The sequence below is a fragment of the Mesoplodon mirus genome, assembly GCF_964341445.2.
Source record: "Mesoplodon mirus genome assembly, chromosome: 10".
Lineage (NCBI taxonomy): Eukaryota > Metazoa > Chordata > Mammalia > Artiodactyla > Ziphiidae > Mesoplodon > Mesoplodon mirus.
Window position 1 is genome coordinate 99,197,464 of NC_138986.1, and position 22,362 is coordinate 99,219,825.

General features: G+C 41.7%; 1 protein-coding gene across 1 annotated transcript in view; it reads left to right on the forward strand.

The window, feature by feature from the left end:
• Positions 1–999: 999 nt before the first annotated feature.
• The window catches only part of LOC309811209 (uncharacterized protein), a gene marked incomplete at both ends in the record, with an annotated part of 481,819 nt that continues 460,456 nt past the window's right edge, over positions 1,000–22,362 (forward strand). The window contains 2 exons of the mRNA XM_082633797.1: positions 1,000–1,068; positions 1,322–1,691. Of these exons, the coding sequence (XP_082489923.1) occupies positions 1,000–1,068; positions 1,322–1,691 (439 nt within the window). The remainder of the gene's footprint in view (positions 1,069–1,321; positions 1,692–22,362) is intronic.

Below are 22,362 nucleotides of genomic sequence, written 5' to 3' on the forward strand. Positions count from 1 at the left end.
TTCAAGAAAAATCACATTCCCTAGGGACCATTCATCAAGCCCTTGTCATAGAATCTGCTTTAGGGGGGAACCCAAACAAAATCAGAGAGTTTAAGTAACTTAAAAAAGAGTCAGTTAACGTTGCAGTTAGAAAATAGCTCTGCTGTCTCCTTATGGGATGTGATTAAAAGCACAGGCACTAAAGTCACATTCAACTGGGTCTCAAACTAACTGGTGTACCTTAAGAATGTGACTTGATTCTTCTGATGCTCAACCACTTAACTGGAATATTAATATAAATGGTAATAACAATGGCCAGTCATTATTGAGTGCTTCCATGTGTACACTCTTTGCATATGTTAACCTTCTAATCCTCACCGTAACCTTATGAGATATATATATATATATATATATATATATATATATATATATATATATATATATATATTTAATTCAAGACCCATTTATTCTCTAATTCTGCCCACATGGAGACACTCTCCTGGAAAAGGCATTGAATCCTTCCATTCACTTTAACACCTTGTGCTGAAAACATGTGTTCCGAGGTTTCACCTATGAGATCCACATTCTTAAAGCACTGATTCTTAAACCTCATCTAGATTTCTCCCCTTGGATGGGGGGAGACGACGCAAACACAGCGAAGAACAGCTCAGGACTGTGGGCTCTGCTCACCCAGAAGACCTTGCAGCTCCCCTGACCACCCGGCTGGATCCAGGACTAGGGCCCTGAGACGAGGGGCGCCTGCTGGGCTGCTGCCAGCGCCCCCGCCCCCAGCTCCTGTCCTCTTCACTAGGCTGGCTGTCGCCTCTAGTTTCCCTGGAGCTCGGGGATTCCAGACGCTCTCCGCTCACACTTCTGTGTCACGCCTGCTGCCTCAGCACTGCTGATCCACACCAAGGGGGAAAAGCACACAGAACTGCTTTTCAACCCACCAACGTTCCACACAAAAGTTATTTTAGAAGCCTGCGGGTTCTTTTACAGCAGGAGGAGACTCCCAAGGCCATGACTTCCCCCGGCTCCCCACTGCCCTTGCCGGCAGACTGGACGTGCGTGGCCACCGTGCTGAGCCGGGCAAACACACACACCCCCGGCTCCACTCCGGAGCACCCTCCTGGAGAATCCAGGACGGTTCCCTGGCCTCATCTGTCCTGAAGCCAGCCCTAGAGTGACAAGAGCCACACCTGCAGGTCTATTCCACTGACCAGCCGCACAGGACCGAGCTGGGCCCACGGACCTTGGTCTGGATTGTGTTGGCTGGTCATTCTTGTCTAGGTTCACAGGCCAACAGCCAGTGTCCTTCCTTCCCTGCTCATCACTGCACCAGCGGCTCACTCCTACCTGCTGCCGTCACACGCTTGGCAACCTCGTGTTCGGGGCCAGCCAAGAACTGAGACCCCAGCAGGCCCCTAGTTCCCGGCAGGCAAACTCCCCGTTCAACTACCGCTGCCTGGCCGTATTCTCGAGGCTTCAGAGCCGGGAAAGTGCGGAGGGCAGAGCAAGGCGCGGCGCCCCCAGCCCCCGACCCGCCATGCTCCGCGGAGGCGCCGGATCCTCGCCGCACCACTACCCCCAACACAAGCGACCTCGGCGCCTGCCTGTCCCGCGGACCCGGATGCGCCTCCGGCCACCGCGACCCAGGACGGAAGCGCGGGGCGTGGGGCTCGGCGCGCGGCGGGCGCGCGGCGGTCGCTGGGGTGGGCGGGGACCCCGGGTTCCGGCCCCGAGGCCGCGCGGACCCGCCAGGCCCACCTGCGTCCCAGCCGCCCGGAAAGCGAGATATAGTAATAATAATATTCATAATACTAATAGTATTACTAATATAATAATATTAAGAGATTAGGTTAATAATAATATATAGTTATATAGTATATCATAATACTATGATAATGTTGGTATTCTATTATTAATAATAATTATTATTATATATTATTATTATTGCCACTATTCTGCAGATGAAGAAACTGGGGTACAAAAAGCTTACTATGCCCAAGATCATAGAGCCAATAGGTGACACCTCAGGTATTCCAACCCCAGACGATCAAACTCTAGGGCTCACACATTTAATCATTATTAAACACATTTAAACACTATTAGCCTCCTCACAGGGCTGTAATAATAAAATTTAAAATAAAGCATCTAGCACAGTGCCAGTTGCATCAACAAGTGCTTATAAACATTAACGCAAAAAGGAAAGAAAAATACTTTTTAAAAAGTTTAAATCCTGATGAAAAAATTGACAAATACTTCTTCTCTGTTCATTTATCTTTGTTTCTCTAATTTCCTTTTTTCTTGGACTCTCTTCCATTAAAATGTCAGTGCCCTTCCACCACTGTGACTCACTGATGTTTTATCTTTCCCTTGTTCCTGGTCCCCAATCACCTGCTCCAACTACACCCATTTCTTCCTTTCAAAGCTCATTTTTCTCAATTTCAAGGCTGCTGACACATCAGCTTGTGAAACATTAGAGAGTTTATTTTCATACCATTCCCTTCAGAATATCACCAGAATAAACGTGTTTGTGGTACTTGAGACAAACACCCCAAAATACACGGACAGTTGCAATCAGTATTTGTCAGACCCTTCAGTATGTAAACAGAGGCTTCTCCAGTGAGGATAATTTGCATATGCAAAAGATTCACTCAGGGAGCTTTAATTAAGGTCCCTGACAACTTCTCCGATTGCATTTTTCACAACTGCCAAGAAACAGTGAACTGCAGTGCGGACTTCTTTACCCTGGTGGAAGAATATTGTTTATAGAATTCTGAATGATTCAATGATCACTAGTGAAACATCAGCAGATGACACATAGATGATTCCACAACTGATGCACTTTGTCTCCTTAGGCAACCTTGAATTATCCTATGTTTTAGGAAAGCAACATCTGTAACAGCTTGACTCTTCTTTGGAACTAAGCCGAGTATGAATTAATTTAGTTTAGTTTAATTATATTAGGTGTTTCCCAATGAAGAAACATTCCCAGGCACTGTAAGTAAACTTGCAATTTAGGATCTCCCATTGATATAGCCAATATTTTATGATAAGTGTCAATGAGGATAACCTTTAAAAATCGTGAAACACTACATCATAACTTATATAATATTGTACATCAACTATACCGAAATTTCTTTTAAAAAAGACCTTCCATTGAACAACCTTTTCAAGGTGGTTGGCACATTGACATTTCCAAGGTTTGCACTGGTTCCTCTATTCCTGTGGAAAACAGCCATTTGCTCTGACTTCTGCACAATGGTTAATTAATAAAAAAATTAATCTACACATCAAAAGACCTTAATGGATCCACATCTCACACTGAAATATTCCCCCAGCTGAAGAGCTGACTACATATTGCCTACTCTTTCAGTCATCACTTGTTTCAAATGAGTAATTAAAGGAAAAGCAAAATTCTCAGGACCCACATATTCAATGGTATCTGTGTTTGTCTCATGTCCAGGATGTGCATTTCCTTGCACTTTAGGGGATAATATTTCCATGCCAAATATCAATATACTTCAGTGGTAATCATATCGATGTCTATAATTTCAATTTTCTCTCTGTGTTCCCCGTCTAGTTACCTCAAATATAGAACCCCATCTTAAACATTCTGAAACAGTGTGTCCTCCAGCTGTATCAGTTGAGGAAGTTGTACTGAACTTTAAAATCTACTGACATATGATGCTTGTAAAGGGGAATTCTTAGCACCACTTTCACAGAGCACTCTCGGTACAGGAATCACAATGATTAGCGGTGCCTTTTTTGTTTCTTGTTCTAAGAGACTTCTCATTTGGGGCTCATGGTTGCACCTCTAAATAGATTTCACGCTCCACGCTCAGAGAAAGAAAAGCACACACAGCTCTCCTAGTACCCAAATGATAATCTCTTCACTCATCATCACAAAGGTCCAATCTCTATCCCAGAACCTGTTAAATTAACTACAAACTCTTTGCTGGACTCGAGGTCTCATCAAAAAAGCCTGTCTGTGAGGACACTGTACTCATTTAACCTCACTATTCTACAGGATGTTCCTACATTCCAGAATGTACCTGAAAGGGTTAAAAAAAAGTCCTTTCCTGTGATCCTCTGAATTAATCATAATGACTGCTCTCGATGACAAAGAAGGTCCCACATGAGGAGAGATCTGAGTGTAAGAACTACTGCTTGGTAAAAGCTCTGGCTTAGGGATATGCCATCACTTAGCCATAGGAAGTTCAACTTATTATAGTTCAAAAACAAGAAAGGGATTACTTGCAGAATCCAACTGAAGATGCTAACAATCCAAGAGGCAATTGATTCCAAGGGAGGCACTGACGCCAAAGCTGAGCAGGGCTCTAAGACAATAGCCAACATTGGAGGTCAGAAATCGGGTCATAGAGTAAGGGTATCAGGAGGGGGCCGCAGGCAATCAGCTCAGAGGACACCTGCTCCCCAGGAGTGACACACCCCCACTGGTCCTTAAAGACCCACCACAGCAATGGTGCCTGGCAGGAAATATTCACGAGAGATGAAAGCTTTTCCTTTTGAAGCTTTGATGGCTCTCCATAGCCTAGTACTACGCAGAATCAGCCTGTGCTGCTGGAAGGCATGCAGCTAACAAGTGAGAATGGCACTTTCATCCATTTGTTTCTCGATTCTAGAATGCTATCATTTTAAAAGAATATTCGAAAGAGATCTTACAGTGACCTCGGAGAAGGGGGACATACTGGGTGCAAGTATGTTGCTGTCACACACGCTCATTTAGGGCTGACTCCACCTCTCCCGATATCACCTTCCCCACAACCATCACTATCAGTCAGTTCACCAGGAACCAATAAGCAACATCACCCAAAGCTACCAAAAATTTAATTTTAAGTTCGAAATGGTCTCAGAGGGTGTCAAAATTGTTAATGCTGCAGGGCCTAAGCCAATGCTTCTCAAACTTTAATGTGCACACAAATCTCCTGAAGGATCTTGTTAAAATTCTAGAGTTCTGGGGTGTTAACTGAGTGCTTGCATTTGTAACAAGCACTCAGGTGATGTCAAAAGCTGCTGATCTATGGATCACACCGTTGAGTCCCTTGGTGACTCAGAACCCCCATAATTGTCCAATACTCTTGATGCTCCTTCAGATTAGAATTCAGCCTAGAATCAAATCAAATTCTCCAAACCAAGGGGTCTCAAACTGAACTCCATGGGTCTCCAGCTCTGGCACCAGACTGTCTAGGTTTTCATCTCAGCTCCTCTGCTTACTTCCTCCATTTCCTCATCTTATAGAATGAGTATAACATAGAACCTGTCTCATCAGGTCATTGCTGGAATTAATTGAGATGACTCAGGTAACATGCATCACATAGTTCTTAGCATGGTAATCAGACAACAAAGGTTAGTTGTCCTTAGAGGACCCCAAGAAGAACTTCTGGGCACTCTACGAAGCCTTCCAAGTTATTTCTAAAATACTCTATGTGCTGAAATTCATTTACCCGAGAGAGAGTCTATGTCTTTCATAGATTCTCAATGGGATTCACAACCCCAAAAAGTTTGAGAACTGAATTTAACAGCACATTAAAAGTACTATACGGGCTTCCCTGGTGGCGCGGTGGTTGAGCGTCCGCCTGCCGATGCAGGGGAGGCGGGTTCGTGCCCCGGTCTGGGAGGATCCCACGTGCTGCGGAGCGGCTGGGCCCGTGAGCCATGGCCGCTGGGCCTGTGCGTCCGGAGCCTGTGCTCCGCAATGGGAGAGGCCACAACAGTGAGAGGCCCACATACCACAAAAAAAAAAAAAAAAAAGTACTATATACCATGCCCAAATGAAATGCAGTGATGATGAAACATATGAAAATCAATCATTGTAATACAGCAAATTAACAGAAGGAAAGACAAAACCACGTGATTATATCAACTGATGTAGAAAAAACATTTGACAAAAGTTTAATACCCTTTCCTGATAAAAACACAGTGAACTATTAATAAAAGGAAAGTACTTCAACATAATAAAAGCCATATATGAAAAACCAACAGCTAACGTCATACTCAGCAGTGAAAGACTTAAAGCTTTTCCTCTAAGACCAGGAAGACGGAAAAGATACCCACTGTCATCACTACTATTCAACATAGTACTAAATGTCCTAGCCAGAGAAATCAGACACACAAAAAAATAAAAGGCATCCAAATTTGAAAGGAAGAAGTAAAATGACCTCTGTTTACAGATGACATATTAGGCACAAAAATTCCTAAAGATTACACACACACACACCCACACAAACAAACCTGCTGAACCCAAGAAATAATTTTAGCAAAGTTGCAGAATACAAAATTAACAAACACAATGCAGTTGCATTTTTATACATTAACAATGATCAATCTGAAAGAGAATTAAGAAAATAATCTCACTTACAGCAGCATCAAGAAGGAGAAAATGCTTAGGTATAAAATTAGCCAAGAAGGGGAAGAACTTGTACATTGAAAACTACAACACACTGCTTAAAGATATCAAGGAAGATTGTATTTGTATATAAATGGAAAGACATCCCATGCTCAAGGATTGGAATATCGTTAAAATGGCCAGGCTACCCAAAGAAATCTACAAATTGAATGCAATTCCGATCAAAATCCCAGTAGCAGAAAAATATCTTATGATTCTTATGGAGCCTCAAGTAGCCATAACAATCTTGTAAAAGAACAAAGTTAGAAGCCTCACACTTCCTGATTTCAAAACACAGTACAAAGCAACAGCAATCAAAGTGCTATGGTACTTGTAGAAAAACATTTAGACCAGTTTAACAGAGTAGAGAGCCTAGAAATTAACCCTTGCTTATATGGCCAAACGATTTTTGACAAAGGTGCCAAAAATACACAATGGGGAAAACACAATCTCTTAAACAAATGATATTGGAAAACTGGATATCTACTTGCAAAAGAATAAATTAAAGAACGAAGTACAGGGGTTCCCTGTGGCGCAGTGGTTGAGAGTCCACCTGCTGATGCAGGGGACATGGGTTCGTTCCCCTGGTCCAGGACGATCCCACATGCCACGGAGCGGCTAGGCCCATGAGCCATGGCTGCTGAGCCTGCGCATGTGGAGCCTGTGCTCCACAACAGGACAGGCCACAACAATGAGAGGCCCGCGTACCGCAAAAAAAAAAAAAAAAAAAAAAGAAAGAAAGAAAGAAAGAAGTACAGGACCAAAACTATAAAACTCCTAGAAGCAAGCATAGGGTAAAAATTTTAGGACATTACATTTGGCAATAATTTCTGGGATACGATACTAAAAGCACATACAACAATGCAAAAGTAGACAAATAGGACTACATCAAATTTTAAAACTTCCATGCAGGTAAGGAAACAATCAACAGAATGACAAGGCAACCTATTGGAATGGGAAAAAATATTTGAAAATCTTATATCTAATGTGGGATTAATATCCAAAATATCTGAGGAACTTCCACAACTCAACAAAAAAACCCACAAATAACTGATTTTTTAAGTGCAAAGAACTTGAATAGACAAGTCTCCAGTGAAGATATACAAATGGCCAACAAGCATATGAAAAGATGCTCAACATCACTAAACTTAAGAGAAATGCAAATCAAGGCCACAATGAGACATTATCTCACACCCATTGGGATGGCCACTGTCAAAAGAACAGAAATAACAAGTGTTGGAGAGGACACGGAGAGGTTAGAACCCTGTGCCCTCTTGCTGGGAATGAGAAATGGTGCAGCCACTATAGAAAATAGTACAGAAGTTCCTCAAAAAATTAAAAATAAAATTACCATATGATCCAGCAATCCCACTTCTGGGTTTATATGCAAAATAATTCAAAGCAGGATCTCAGAAATAAATCTGCACACTCTGCAACATTATTCACAATAGTCAGGAAGTGGAAGCAAACAAAATATTCCTTCACAGATGAATGGACATACAAACAATGAAATATTATACAGCCTTAAAATAAAAGAAGGGAATCCTGTCAAATGCTACAACATGGATGAATCCTCAGGACATGATGCTAAGCAAAATAAGCCAGTCACAAAAGGACAAATACTGTATGATTCCTCTCATATGAAGTATGTAGAGTACTCAAAATCATAGAAACAGAAAGTAGAAAAGTGGTTGCCAAGGAAGGGCTGGAAGAAGGAGGGTGGGGGAATTAGTGTTTAATGGGTATCGAGCTTCAGTTCTGCAAGATGAAAAAGTTCTAGAAGTCTGTTGCACAACAATGTGAATACACTTAAAACACTAAACTGTACGCTTAAAATGACTTAGATGATAATCACTGTCATGTGTTTTTAGTACAATTTTTTAAATATATACTGACGTCTGAGTGCTAACCACAGAGAATATCATTTAATTTGTCTGGGATGCAGACTGGACACTGGGATTTTATTTTATTTTATTAAATTTTTTTTTGCGGTACGCGGGCCTCTCGCTGTTGTGGCCTCTCCCGTTGCGGAGCACAGGCTCCAGAGGCGCAGGCTCAGCGGCCATGGCTCACGGGCCCAGCCGCTCCATGGCATGTGTGATCTTCCCAGACCGGGGCACGAACCTGTGTCCCCTGCATCGGCAGGCGGAGTCTCAACCACTGCGCCACCAAGGAAGCCCGACACTGGGAGTTTTTAAAGGCCTCCTGTAATTCATCAGTGCCATACAGGACCATGGGCCTAGTGTCACATGTTATGATTTTTCCAAGACAGGCTAAAATCAAGATTTTTATCTTTATTTGTAATGTTTATATAAACACTGCTGGTTTTTTTTTTTAATGCTGGCAACTAATTTTTTAAATTCTGTGCAAACCAAACACACCACTCTTGCTGCCTCTTGGGCTACCGATCTCCAAGTTCCTTTCTAGTTTAAAATGTCTGTGGATCAAAATTAAGTTTCCTGTGTCTCAGTAGGTGGCCTCCTTACCAGGGGACTCTCCTCTGGCTTTTGAATCTTCCTATGTGAAATACTCATCAATAAAATGGGTCACTATGCACAATGGGGTGTCCCAAGAAGTGTATCATGTATCATGGTTACAAGTCCTTGGCATGTGTGGGTTATCGTTTTGGTCAGTAAAGTCGATTGGAGGTTTCTGAACAACAATTTCAGGCAGAGAAACCTGGTTGTTTTGAGGGGGTGGGGGGATGTTTGTTTATTTGATTTCCAGTTTGAGAGAACCCTGTAGTTTAAGCTGAATAGTACATGGATTCCTAAATACATTTACCATACAAAAGTTGAATTGCTTTGATGTAAGTAGGACTGGAGAAGTGGGAAGTGAATGACTGTAATTCATCTCCTGCCTTATCAACAGGCTTTTCTGTCCTGAGCAAACTCGGCTCCACAGAGCCTCCATCCAGGTTCAAAGGGAAAGGTTCAAGGGCTGGAGGAGGGAAAGCAGTGAGCTGAACATCTTCATTCCCTGCTCCTGAGTAACCACTGCTCTTAGCCACTGTACTGAGCTTCTACTTAAGCTTTTGTTAGAAAAGGGGTTCAAGTGCTTTAAAGAAAGAAGTTAAAAAAACCCTGACCTAGATGAGGGTATCTAGAATACTCATTAATTTTTCAGATAACACTAATAGAAAAGTAACTGCACAAATAGAAAATACAAGCACCAATGAACAGTGAATACATGGATGGAAAAGAAAGTGGAATTCTGAGGCTATCCAACAAACCAAATCATACGTTATTGTTTATAACACAACTTCAACCTAGAGAAAGCCTAAGTAAAAGCATGGGGATGTAAGGTCCCTTGCAGCCTGCCCACTCACCTTCCACGTGGAGCAACACTCCAGGCTAGATTTTAGTGTCTGTGAGAGTGAAAAGCATGCTTAGCAGTGAGGTTAAGTAAAGGTCTATAATATGAATCTTGAGGAAAGAATAAAATAACCAAGATTATTCTTTCAAGATAAAAACACTATAAAAGATTGAATCTAAAAAGACAAAGGCTGCAGAAGCAGCCAAAGAAAAAAAATAGGTAAATTGGACTATATCAAAATTTAAAACTTTTATGCATCCAACTTTTGTACTATCAACAAAGTGAAAAGGCAGCTCTTGGAATGAAACAAAATATTTGCAAATTATATGTCTGACAAAGGGTTAATATCAAGAATATAAACAGAACTCCTACAACTCAACAACAAAACAAACAAACAACTCAATTTAAAAATGGGCAAAGGACTTGAATAGGAATTTCTTCCAAGAAAATATACAAATATCTAATAAGCGCATGAAGAGATGGCTTTACATCTCTAATATTAGGGAAATACAAATCAAAACCACAGTGAGACACCACTTCCCATTCGTCAGAATGGTTATTATCAAAAAACCGGAAAATAACTATTGGTGAAGATGCGGAGAAATCGGAACTCTTGTGCGCTGCTGGTGGGAATATAAAACAGTGCAACACTGTGGAAAGTAGTATGGCAGTTCCTCAAAAAATTAAAAATAGGATTACTATCTGATCCAACAATTCCACTTTTGGATATATACCCAAAAGAATTGAAAGCAAGGATGTGAAAAGATATTTGCCCACCCACATTCATAGCAGTAGTATTCACAATAGCCAAAAGGAGGAAACAACCCAATTGTGCACCAACGCATGCATGGATAAAGAAAATGTGGTATACACCTAGAGTGAAGTATTATGCAACCTTAAAAAGGAAAGAAATTCTGACACATGCTACAACATGGATGAACCTTGAAGATAGTATGTGAAGTGAAATAAGCCAGTCACAAAAGGACAAATACTGTATATTACCTCACCTATACACGATACCTAGAATAGTCAAATTCATAGAGACAGAAAGTAGAATGCTAGTTGCCAGGGGCTGGGGGAAGGGAGGAAAGAGGAGTTATTGTTTAATGAGTACCGGGTTCCCATCTTACGAGATGAAAAAAGTCCTCGAAGTGGATAGTAGTGATGGTTGCACAACAGTGTGAATGCCACTGAAGTGTATACCTTTTTATAAAATGGTTAAAATGGTAAATTACATGTTATGTATATTTTACCACAATGTTTTCAAACATTTTTTAAAAACAAAGACTATAAAATCATGAAAGCATGTTAGCCCACATGCCAAGTGAGTTTCATGAGATGCCAGCCATACGGACTTAACGTATTTCTTCTTTACAATATCATCCCACTTCATTTGATAGACATGAGAACCTGTGATCCACCAGGGTGAACTCTGAGTGCACCTGCAATGGCAGGACTGGTCATAGGGACTGTGACTTAGGAAGGAAATCAATGGAAACATTAAAGAAAGCTTAGAAGGGCTGGTTGAACACAATGAGGTGAGCAGGAATACTGAAAACATTTCAGCCCAAAGGGATTTTAGTGAACCTGATGATTCTCGAACATTACTGGCAAGGCTACTTATAACAGACATCAAACTACTTATTATAACAGGGGAGATAAAAGTCAACTGGTACAGTTTGTGAGAATGAAGTCTTTAGACTACTAACAGGACAAAAGTGTAGACAGTAGGGACTGTTTATCAGACACTAAATGTAATACAGAGAGAAACTAAAGGATCTCATTCCAAAAACACATAAAATTGCCTCATGGATGCTGAAACAATCTTGTGGTTGGAGACAGCAATGATTTCACACATTTTACAATATTAGAAGGTCTGGCCCGCCTTCCTCTGGAAAAGTGAAGATGCTGATTTTTTTTTCATCCTCTCTGCTTCAGATGGATCTGAGAAACTCAGACGTGTTTGGCATGACGTGTACCACCATTAAATATGCTTAAAGGAGTTACAATATCAACGGATAATGAATAACGTAAAATTAACCATGAATAAAAGACAGACCAAATTTGATACTTCCACGAATTGAGAACTAAGAGCAAATTCACAGCAAGTAAGAGAAAGCTCCAACAAAGGAACCTGGAAAAAGCTCCAAAAGATTTAGTTATAACGTAAAAAAGAATTTTCAAGAAAACGTGTCAATTAAGCTTTTGGCAAGATTTAAGAGCAGAGGCAAAGCTCTCAAGTTCATGGTGGTGCTAGAGGATCCAATCCCCCTGCTGTGCCTGAGGTAGGCAGTGAGGGAAGAAGATAAAGACATGATGCTTCGTGGGAGCAGGAAGATACACAAAGAGCTGCCAATGAGCTCCATCAGCAAGTGGCCCCCCAGCCCACTGGCAGCACAATGGGAACCAGACACCTGCGCACAATGCCTGAAGCACACACCAGAAGGATGCTCTGCGTCCAGAGACATGCCAAGCTTCAGCGGCAAAGACCTCTCCAGGTGGGAAAAATGTAATTGACCTATGTGCTTTTCTTCTTTTTATTCCTCTTTTTATTGATGTCAGGTCACTGAATATTCATATCATAAAAGCTATGTTCCATTTCATAGAGATAGCCATTTTAGGGTTTGGGATTTAGACAAATGATCTACTTCACAACAACCATCCGTAAGACCCACATCACTTTACTTCTCAGTATTCAACCTTCCTAAATCCTCCCAGATGGCTACATTTTACCAAAAGACGTCTCTCCATTCACAGGAGCAGGGCTTCATGGGGGAGCAATTGCTCACACTTTCTGTGACTCGCCAACCACGTTTCTTGTGAGTAAAGGTCACCACGGCTTAATAACACTTTCTGTGTAGAATACGGAGAGGAACACAATTGCATTTTATAATCAGATCTACGTTTGTCCTTGTGACATAGCAACAGAGGAGAATAAAACATTCACTGACTGTCAAGCCTCGAAAGATGACTTTAAATCACCCAGCTTTATGTTTCAGTGGCCTTTCTTATTGAAACATAATCAACTCATATTTGATGAAACAGACACAAGACTATGGGAAGAACAACGATTCCAAATGTGGAGAAGGTCTGGACTTCATACTGTTTGTTATTTCAGTAATTTAAGCATTTTGAGATTCAGGTCTATGAAACTCCTTTCTAACCCAAGTCAAGGACTTGGTCTCTCTCCAAAGTTTTTTAAAGAAAACACGGATTGAAAGTCAATGCACATCAGTCATGTGGGGGAAAGGTGGCTTTTGTAGTGAGATATGGATCTGAATCTCAGCCTTATCACTTATTAGTTACATGACCTGACATTAGTGTCGTTACCTCTCTGAGCCTCAATTTTCTGTCTGTAACATGGTGCTGATAATGCTTACTTCTGCTGCTTGCTGAGGATATTAAATGGGGTAATGAATCAACATTACCTGGCACAGAGCCAGGGACAGGGTCAATGTTTTAAAAATTGAAGGTAAAAAGAGGTTAGGACATTTCTGGCTTCTATATGTGCTGAGGAGAAGGAAGAAGGTGGGGAGAGAAGGAAAGAAAAGAAGGAGTATCACAGCACAATGCACTGATACCCCTAAGATACGTCACTATCCTAACATCCTTTCTAACAGAAACACAGAATAGAATCGAAGACCCATCTTATGCAGCCAACTCATAAAGCAGGTAGAGGACTCCCACCATAACATCAGGAGTCCAACGGGTTCCACTGTAATTAACTTGGATTTGTACTCAGACCATTCAGATGTGAGGATAAAATCATTTCTTAAATAAACTAAAGGGAACTTAAAGCTATCCCTCTACCCCCAGTCTCTACTGCAAGGGCTAAAGAATTTCCATATTCGTCTCCCTTTCCCACTCACTTCAGACATGCCATGTCCCACCAAGATGCAGTTATCCTACTTCCCTCTCTTCCATCTCTGTTTGGGTGAAAAAAAATCATCCATTCCTGTATTGGTTCAGTCTTTTGGACCATTTCTAACCGATTTTCTTCATATCTCATCACAGAATGATAACTTTAGGCAAGGCTTGAAGAGTAAACTGCAGCCAGCTAGCAAATTCCAAACAAGCCCAAGGTCAGCAGCACACCAGTGAGACCAGGGTTCATTACTTAAACGTTAGAATCATTTCACATGAAAATGAAAAGGGGGGTTAATCAGTTAATGATTCTGGCACGGCAGCATCCAGAGCGGCAGGGGAGGACAAAACACTGAATGAGTTCAGAAACCAAGGAGACATTATAAACAAAGAGGGCCATTGCCTACATGTCCCTGCTTCTCTCCTTAAGATCTGAATGTCCTTTGAATCCTAACATTTAAGAGTGCAACCCTTTCCAGCTCTGGGAGGCTTGAATGCCTCTAGTGAAATGCCAGCGTTAATGAGAGTCTAATATACCTTTCCACCTGCAGCACCTGTGCAGACAAATTGTACCAGGCTTCAGACAAGCTGAAAAGCCTCCGTGTGCTGTAGATGGAACAGCTGGTAGAGTCAGTGTTCATTTGCTGAATGGTTCCTGTAGTCCCAGCTTGAGCTGGATAGGAAACTCTACAAAGGTAGCTAACTCGGAGCTTCCACGCAAGAAACATCTGTCAACTAAACAACTTTGTGTGAGACGCCTGCCTTCTCGGCTGTGGCGAATGACGACAAAGACTGTCACTAGATAGACTGACAATGGTAGTCAACACGTCCTTTCTGAAGTGACACAGCAAGACTCCATCGCCACTAGCTCCAGTTTTGAAACAACATCTGGCACAGCACCAGGGTCATTTACCCAACCCCCTCCTTGGAATAAAATGAACACTTGGTTATTCACAATGCATTTGGTCCCCTTCCATTGAGAGGTATTTTAGCTACCTATTTGTTCTATCTATTGAGTTTATTCTGCATCATTGTATCTACTCTACAAAGCCTGTAAGCATTATTATCCAAAAGAAAGATGAAAAACACCTTTTCAGGAACAGAGTGGTAGAAACCTTCAAACCACCCAACTAACTTCAAAGCATTATCTAACTCCCAGAATTACCCCAGTGGGTACAAGCACATACTATGGAGAGAGTGTATTTTTCAATAAAATATTCCCTTTGTGGGCTGAAACATGCCCTATCTTCTTATGAAATTATTAGTTCATTATTGAAATGCTTCAATTGAACTATTTCTTGAGATCTGTTCCTCTGCTGACTCATACCCACTATCACTGATCCTAATCCCACCCTCTACCAGAGATTCTCAGTAAAAGGAAACGAGAAGATTGTACATATACAAAGCCTACGTTCACACCTTCTCTCCAAAACTAATACACCAATAAAGCCAATAAACCAGTTGAAAATCAACAAAGAGAAAAAGAGATCCTTCCATGCTCCATGCCCAGCTGATCTCACATTGTCCTACTTCTACTCTCAGCTTTGTCTTCCATTTCTAGATCTTTTCCTACCTTTTGGGAAAATCTGAACTTATCTTCTGAATGAGAAAACTAAATGCCTTTAGTGAATACTCACCCCTACATCTTCCTTCACTACACAAACTTCACCATGCATTTTCAAGGCAAGCACCTTATCTGAGCTCCCCCTGACTCTCCACAATGAGGGAAGGGGACTGTCCAAAATTTCCCATCAGAATGAAGTTGGATGCAAACAAAGAGCCATCCGAACTTTAAGGCTAGAATAGGTTGTTCTGAATTTCACTCTTTGAGGAAAAGCATTTCTTTAAAGGATGGTCCTTTAAAATGTTAATCTATTGCCAATGTGCTTCAGCATCACTTTAGGGAAAATCAAATGACACTCTGTTTCCTATAGACACTTTACAGTCTACAAGCTGAGGTGATTAACGCTTGATATTCAGTACAACATGGTGGCCCAAAAGCTAATAAGAAGCTTATTATGAATGACTTCACAGCCTAAGACAGTAGCCTACAATTCCTTCCCATTACTGGTTCTGTCCTCCAAGTCTAATGAGTATTCCTGCACATAACTTTACACTTTGATTTTTTATCATTACCAAGCCATCAGACATGGATTAGGAGCAAAGTCAAAGTAATAGGAAGTTATATCCCAATATTATTTTTGAGCAACTAACAGTTCTCACTTGAACGAAATGAATTTTATTTTACACCAAACTCAATGATATAGCTGTCGTCTGGAACTTCAGTGCTATACTCTACTTCCTGGAAGTTTAGCTCATTGGATTCCTGGATTTCAGCACAGAAACCCTGAGTTCCACTCTTCAGGCCTGCCATTGAGTTACTATGTAATCATGCCTAAGTCATTTTTTGATTTGTTTGCTTTTTCTCCATTGGTAAAATGGCAATAATCCAAATTCTCCAAGCCAGGGACCTCATTTTAGGATTTATTTTTAAGCTATGTTTCTAGAAGCCCTAAAATTCTGCATAGTTGTTTCAGGTGTTACATACAAATAATTTAGTCCAAATTTTTTATTTTTAGTGTATATTTTAACACTGTGGGAATATTCTAGGAGTCACTGACTCACAAGTGATATATATTAGGTTTTAACACATTTTGGTGAACCCCCTTGCAAGGCATGTCTGGTTAACTCATTCTTGTCTGCAAATCTCAGTGTAAGACTCCTACCAAATGTGTGTATATAAATGACCTTACTTTAAATATGTTATTTATTAGTAAGTGTGTAGATTGGCCCTGGTCATTTTTTTAAAACAGCAGTACCTGGTTTGCTCTCATTTCTAAAGATGTGTAATCAAGTCCTCATGTCTGTGAAAGCCTTTGTCAAAGCCTACATGCTAAACCAGTCCATATGGGGCATGTGCAGTACCTAGTCTTATCATGCAACCTTTGGGCAATGAGGCAAGATGGTGCTAGTGGTATAGTGAGAAACTGCTAGAGCCAGGTTACAAGGGCTGCTTGATTAATGGCAGATTTTGCAATCATGTTGGGGAATCATGCTGGATTTTCAGGGTGACAAACAGTTTTCAGGATCATAAAGGGTTAGATGAGACACCATTCTGGGTTTCATGCAACTGGATAGGACCTCAGAGAATGGAACATCCATGTTCCTTGAACATCGCACAGACTGGCCTATTGGTACAATTGGCTAAGTACATATCATCTAAGTTTATCACGGTAAACTGTCCCTTCTCTAAGATTTATATAATAAGAGAATTCCGTTTTCCCCTATCAGTAACCCACTTCTACAATAACATGCCCCTCCAATTTCTATACCATGTAAAATTCAGACTCATCTACCTGGAACCCAGTCTTATCACATAATAGTCAATTACTCAATAACTAATTTCTAACAGAAAATGTTTTAATATTACTTAGTTATAAATCTTTTAGTACTTATTAGAAGTTTTGTGTGCTTCTTCCCTGACTTTGATGCTTATGATAAGAAATACAAAGGCTTCCCTGGTGGCGCAGTGGTTGAGAGTCCGCCTGCCGATGCAGGGGATGCGCATTTGTGCCCCGGTCTGGGAAGATCCCACATGGCACAGAGCGGCTAGGCCCGTGAGCCATGGCCGCTGAGCCTGCGCGTCCGGAGCCTGTGCTCCGCAAAGGGAGAGGCCACAGCAGTGAGAGGCCTGCATACCGCAAAATATAAAAATGAAAAAAATATACAAGCAGTAGTTAGGCATTGTTGGTGATGCAATTTTGAAATGGGATTTCTTACTATACCTCCCATGGGTTTCTGGGTAAATAATAACTGCCGAGTGTCCTGAGAGCACACAGCAGTCCATTACCATTTTCAGCTACCTGCCTGTCAAATCAGTATTTTCATAATATAGTTTATACTTTGGAGTTCTAGAGAAAATTATATTTGTAAAAGGAATCAATCACTGGGGGGAAAAAAGTTTGAAAGCTGCTATTTTGACGCGGGCCGTTCACCTGTGGCTCCCCAGCAAGACAGGTACCACGGTGGTGCCAACTCATTCTGAGTCCATTATGCCTGCCCATTCATAAACCGCTGTCTAACTTGTGAGGAATAAACTCTAAATGTTTATGAGGAAGTTGGGGAAGGAGATTGAAAGGTTACTTAAATGGAAAAAAAAAGAAGTTCAGGAAGGCAGGATGGTAGAGAGACAAGAAAAAGACCTTAAAAGATAGAAAGGATTTGCCAAAGAAGAGAAAGAAAAAGAAATGATTCCGAATGGGTTAACCTGCAGCTAGGAAGTTAAGGAAGATTATTGATGGGTGAAGACTATGGAATAAAGTGAATAAAATTTATCAGAAGTTGCTGAGACTATGGTAAGCAGCATGATTATCAAATTATGAATTGGCTGCAATGGCATTCTAGGGGGGCACTAGGGAGGGAAAACAAATGTTCATGAGATGACAGTGGCAGGTGGAAAGTTGTTTCAGGGGAAGATCAGTCTTGCAGAGGGTGTATCAGAGGAGGGCAAGTGTGAGCAAGCAAGGAAATACTAATTGTATACGATTCCTTCACTGAGTGCACCCAGCCCCGTGGTCAGCCTTGAGAACAAGCAGGACTTCAGGTACTGGAGCTACATTTCAGTCATCAAGACTTAGAAGACACCCTTAACTCAGGTCTTCTCTTCAAACTCCATCTTTCCTTCTTGACCTTCATTTGGCCTCTTCCCTTACCCTCAAGCTGTGGACTGAGGCCACAGAGCAAGATGGGTCACTAGTGTCTTCCATCCCATGGCAACTGTGGTTCACATCAGTGGAGTACCAAAGGCAATAACCAAGTAACAGACACAAGAGTGTATGAAGAAGAAGAGATTCTGATAAGGCTTTCTGTGACAGTGTGGGCCGAGTTGGCTGTATATGCCTGCTATCACCTGAATGATGAGCAGCCTTAGGGGAGAAGTGCTCAGAAGGCAGAGCCTGGCTCTCTACAGGCTCTGCGTCCTCACAGCCCACTCCAAGACCTCAGTTGCAGCTTCGGCCCCCAATATCTCTCCCTCTGCCTGCTCACAGTTTTTGAAGTCTTCTTTCCTCCACATTTCTCTTGAGAGGTGAAGGAGGAAGATGAGCTTCAGGCCAGCTCAGACTCCCCTGGGATCCCAGAAGGATGCCTATCATGAACCTCCCACCTTCTAGGAAGCTCCTAAGATCTCCACACTTGGGGGAGTTTTCATTTCATCAGTGCTTCAAATTGCTGGCTGGAGATGGCCTGTTGAAAGGTGGCTAAAAGCAAGTAGGAACCTTTGGGCAGCCTGGCCCTTCTCGACTGTCAGACATCTTCAGGGATATTCTAGGAAACATTGCTTGTTTTAGAGAGGGGAGGGAAACAATCCAATTGTTCAATAATGCTTGAATGGAAAATAAATGATGCTATATGAATGTGATGAAATAATACCAAACAGTCAAAAATAAAAGACCTAGATCTATATGGACTGATGTGAATAAATCTTGAAAACATAATATTGTTTGAAAGAAAATAAGATAAAGAATCTTAGATTATGATAACAGGTATGTAAGTATTTAAATATTTAAATCAATTCAACATATTGCTTCTATATATATAGATGCAAGAAAATAAACTTTATCCAATGAACACATTATTTACATTTAATATGTTCATTTATCTAGGAAACCCAAAAGAACCAACAGATAAACTAGCAGGAACTAATAAGACGGTTCAACAAGGAACACACATACAAGATCAATAAATTTTAAAAGTCAATCACGCTCCTCTATACTGGCGATAGCAAATTATAAACTGTAAAAGAAAGTAAGAAAAAAATAAGATCTAAAAATTGTCACAAGAGCCATATAAATTAGTTAGAACTAAGCATACGTAAAAGTAAATAAAACTGACAAACTGAGTACGACCACTTAAACTCCGCCCAACCCAAGGATTAGAAAACGACTGTTCTTACTTTATGAGAACACGCCCTCTTCCTAAGTAGCAGATCAGTACGTGAGAGTGAATCAAAGAAACACAGCATTTGAAAAGTCAACTAGGCCAAGCCTCTCGATCGCACAGACAGAAGCTGAAGCCCAGACAGGTTGAGTTACTTGGTAAAGGGCCCAATGTCCTGACTCAAGGACTAGCATTTTTCACTCATTCATAAGACACAATCAAATTCAGTACCTTGGAAAGAGATGGGAAAAAATGAAGAAATCAATTATATAGTTACTCATCTTTAAGTACAGAAATAGCTGTGACAAAATTACACGTATTGAGGGAAAATTGAAGTGCAGAGTTTAAAATGTCAATAATCCACAGGGAAACTGGAGACCATTTAAAATATTCATATTAAATCTCTCTAGAAAAGACATTAAAAGATCTCCAATCAAAATGTTCATTGTATAATAGATATGGTATGATACAACTTATAATAGATATGGTATGAACCTTTCCCTTTCACGGGAAAGCTTCGGCTGGGAAACAGGAATTGTTCTTGAAAACGGGGCCTGTGCTATTGCAGACACTGTGCTCAACCTAGGTCCACAGAATGTTCTGATGTCATCATTGAGGTCACAGAATCCTACTGTGCGCCTGGCAACCTTGCAAACATAACAGCCCTGGTGAGCACTAGGCAGTACTGCTGGTTCACTAAGCGGTACAAGTTTTTCAGCCTTTTAGGAGACTTGACCATTTTTGTTTGTATTGAATCATTTCAACGGATTGCCCAAGAGCCAACAAGGGCCAACCTGTAGGGAAGAGGAGGAGTTGGACATCTCTTGAGGCATCTTCTAAGGGAGACTTCTAGTTGGTACCATGAAACGGCGACAAAAGAGGAAACATCTGGAAAATGAAGAGTCCCAGGAAACTGCCGAGAACGGAGGAGGTATGTGGGGGGCAACTTGCTGGGGCACATGGGTTTCTGCCAAACTAAACCTTCTCTAGGATGGGGGGGACTGAGAACGTGTCACCTGTGAAGCAGGGAGCGAAAGACCTCGTCTCACTAATGCTGCCGTAGCCATCCGGATCGTCCCTGTGGTGTGAGACGGCACAGAACGGCCAGATGCCCCTGGGAGATGGGAGGTCAGCTCCGCTGGTCTGGACACTCTCTCCTGGGGCTGCCGGGCCTGGAGCTTTGTCGGACTCACAGCAGGCTGCATCCTGCTTGCACAGACCTAGAGGGGCAGCTTTTCTCAGTCCCCGATTTCTCTCTTATGCTCTTGGATCTTTCCCTGGGGTCATGAGGTGGGGGATGTGAAGGATGCAAGGATGCTGAGAGAGACCCATGAGTTGCTTGGCCTCTTTTACCAAAGTGGAAAGAGAAGCCCCATGAGTTGAAGGCCCTGTGGAAAAGTATCTTGACAAAAGGAATGCAGTTCGAAAGAAGATTGTTTGTCTAGGGATGGTGTCATATTGAAAGCAAGGAGGTTTTATTCCTTCAACAGGAAGAATTGCCCAAAGTAGATCAAGGGAAGGGAAGGGTTTTCCAGAGACTGAGACCATGTGGGCGGGGGTGAGAAATGTCCTCATGGTCCTGCGGGGAGCTCTGAGAGCCACGGGCCACGTGGTGCCTGCGTGCATTAAATGTAGGCGAGTAGCTTGCCCTGGGCGGGGGTGCTCACACGAGAGTTCCAGCTAGAGGTCTCTGCCCCAGATTAGAGCCCAGTAGCTCCTACCAGGCCCAGGACACTGGAGACTATAGGGTGGGCCCTGGCAATGGAGGTCTAGACAGCAGGCAGATTTTCAGGCAGTGGCTGGGACAGGCGGGGGAAGGCAATGACTGCCCCTAACCATTCAGAATATTTTTCTCTATGTTTCTGTGTGTGTGTGTGTGTGACTGTGTCTGTGTGTGTGTGTGTGTCATAGTGCAGAGATGAGCAGGATGAATGGGGTTAGAGTGCTTATCAGATATAAAGTCTGCGTGGTAAAGTTCTTGTCACGCTGCCTGGACGTGGGTGACACTCGGTGTACGTAAGAGTGAATACAGAATTCTTGTTAGGGGTGTTTTATGAGACAGAAACTCATACACCCATATACACTCTGATACAGCCAAAATATCACACACCCCACATATAACTTCCTTAGTAAACCACACACAGCACATGGAGGTATATACACGCATCCCTCCTATACTACGTTCTCATACAACCCATCTGTACCACAATCATCTCCTCCAACACCAAACGCTGGAGATGAGATATGTATATAGACAAACACACTATATATATAGGACACACACACACACACACACTATATATACATGTATTTCCTCAACTCTTGCACAAACACAGCTAACTTCAGCCATCTCTAAATACCTCTGTAAGAACCAGTCACGTGTCATACACACCACACTTGTAACACATTCTTGAGTAATGCCAGACCCGCTTTGTACAAACCACAGTAAACCACAGTCTCAGTAACCCATGTCAGGATTGCCAGAGAAAATATGGGCTATCCAGTTCAATTTGAATTCCAGATAAACAACAAGTAATTTTTCAGTATCCGTATGTCCCACATATTGTATGGGCCCTACTTACACTAAAACTAAGTCAGGCCAAATACTGCATGGGAATACTTACACTAAAAAATTATTCTGGTTTTATCTGAAACTGAAATTTAACTGGGTGCCTTGTATTCTTGTTCGCTAAGTCTGGCAACCCTTATATACTTACCACCAGCTGATGTATTATATATTTATTGTAGTTTTGTTTAGTGTGTGTCTTCCCCTACTAGAATGTGCAGCGTTACCAAAGACTACAACAATGCAAGAGTGCCGGATACACAGGAGTAGCTGCTTACTGAATCTTGGT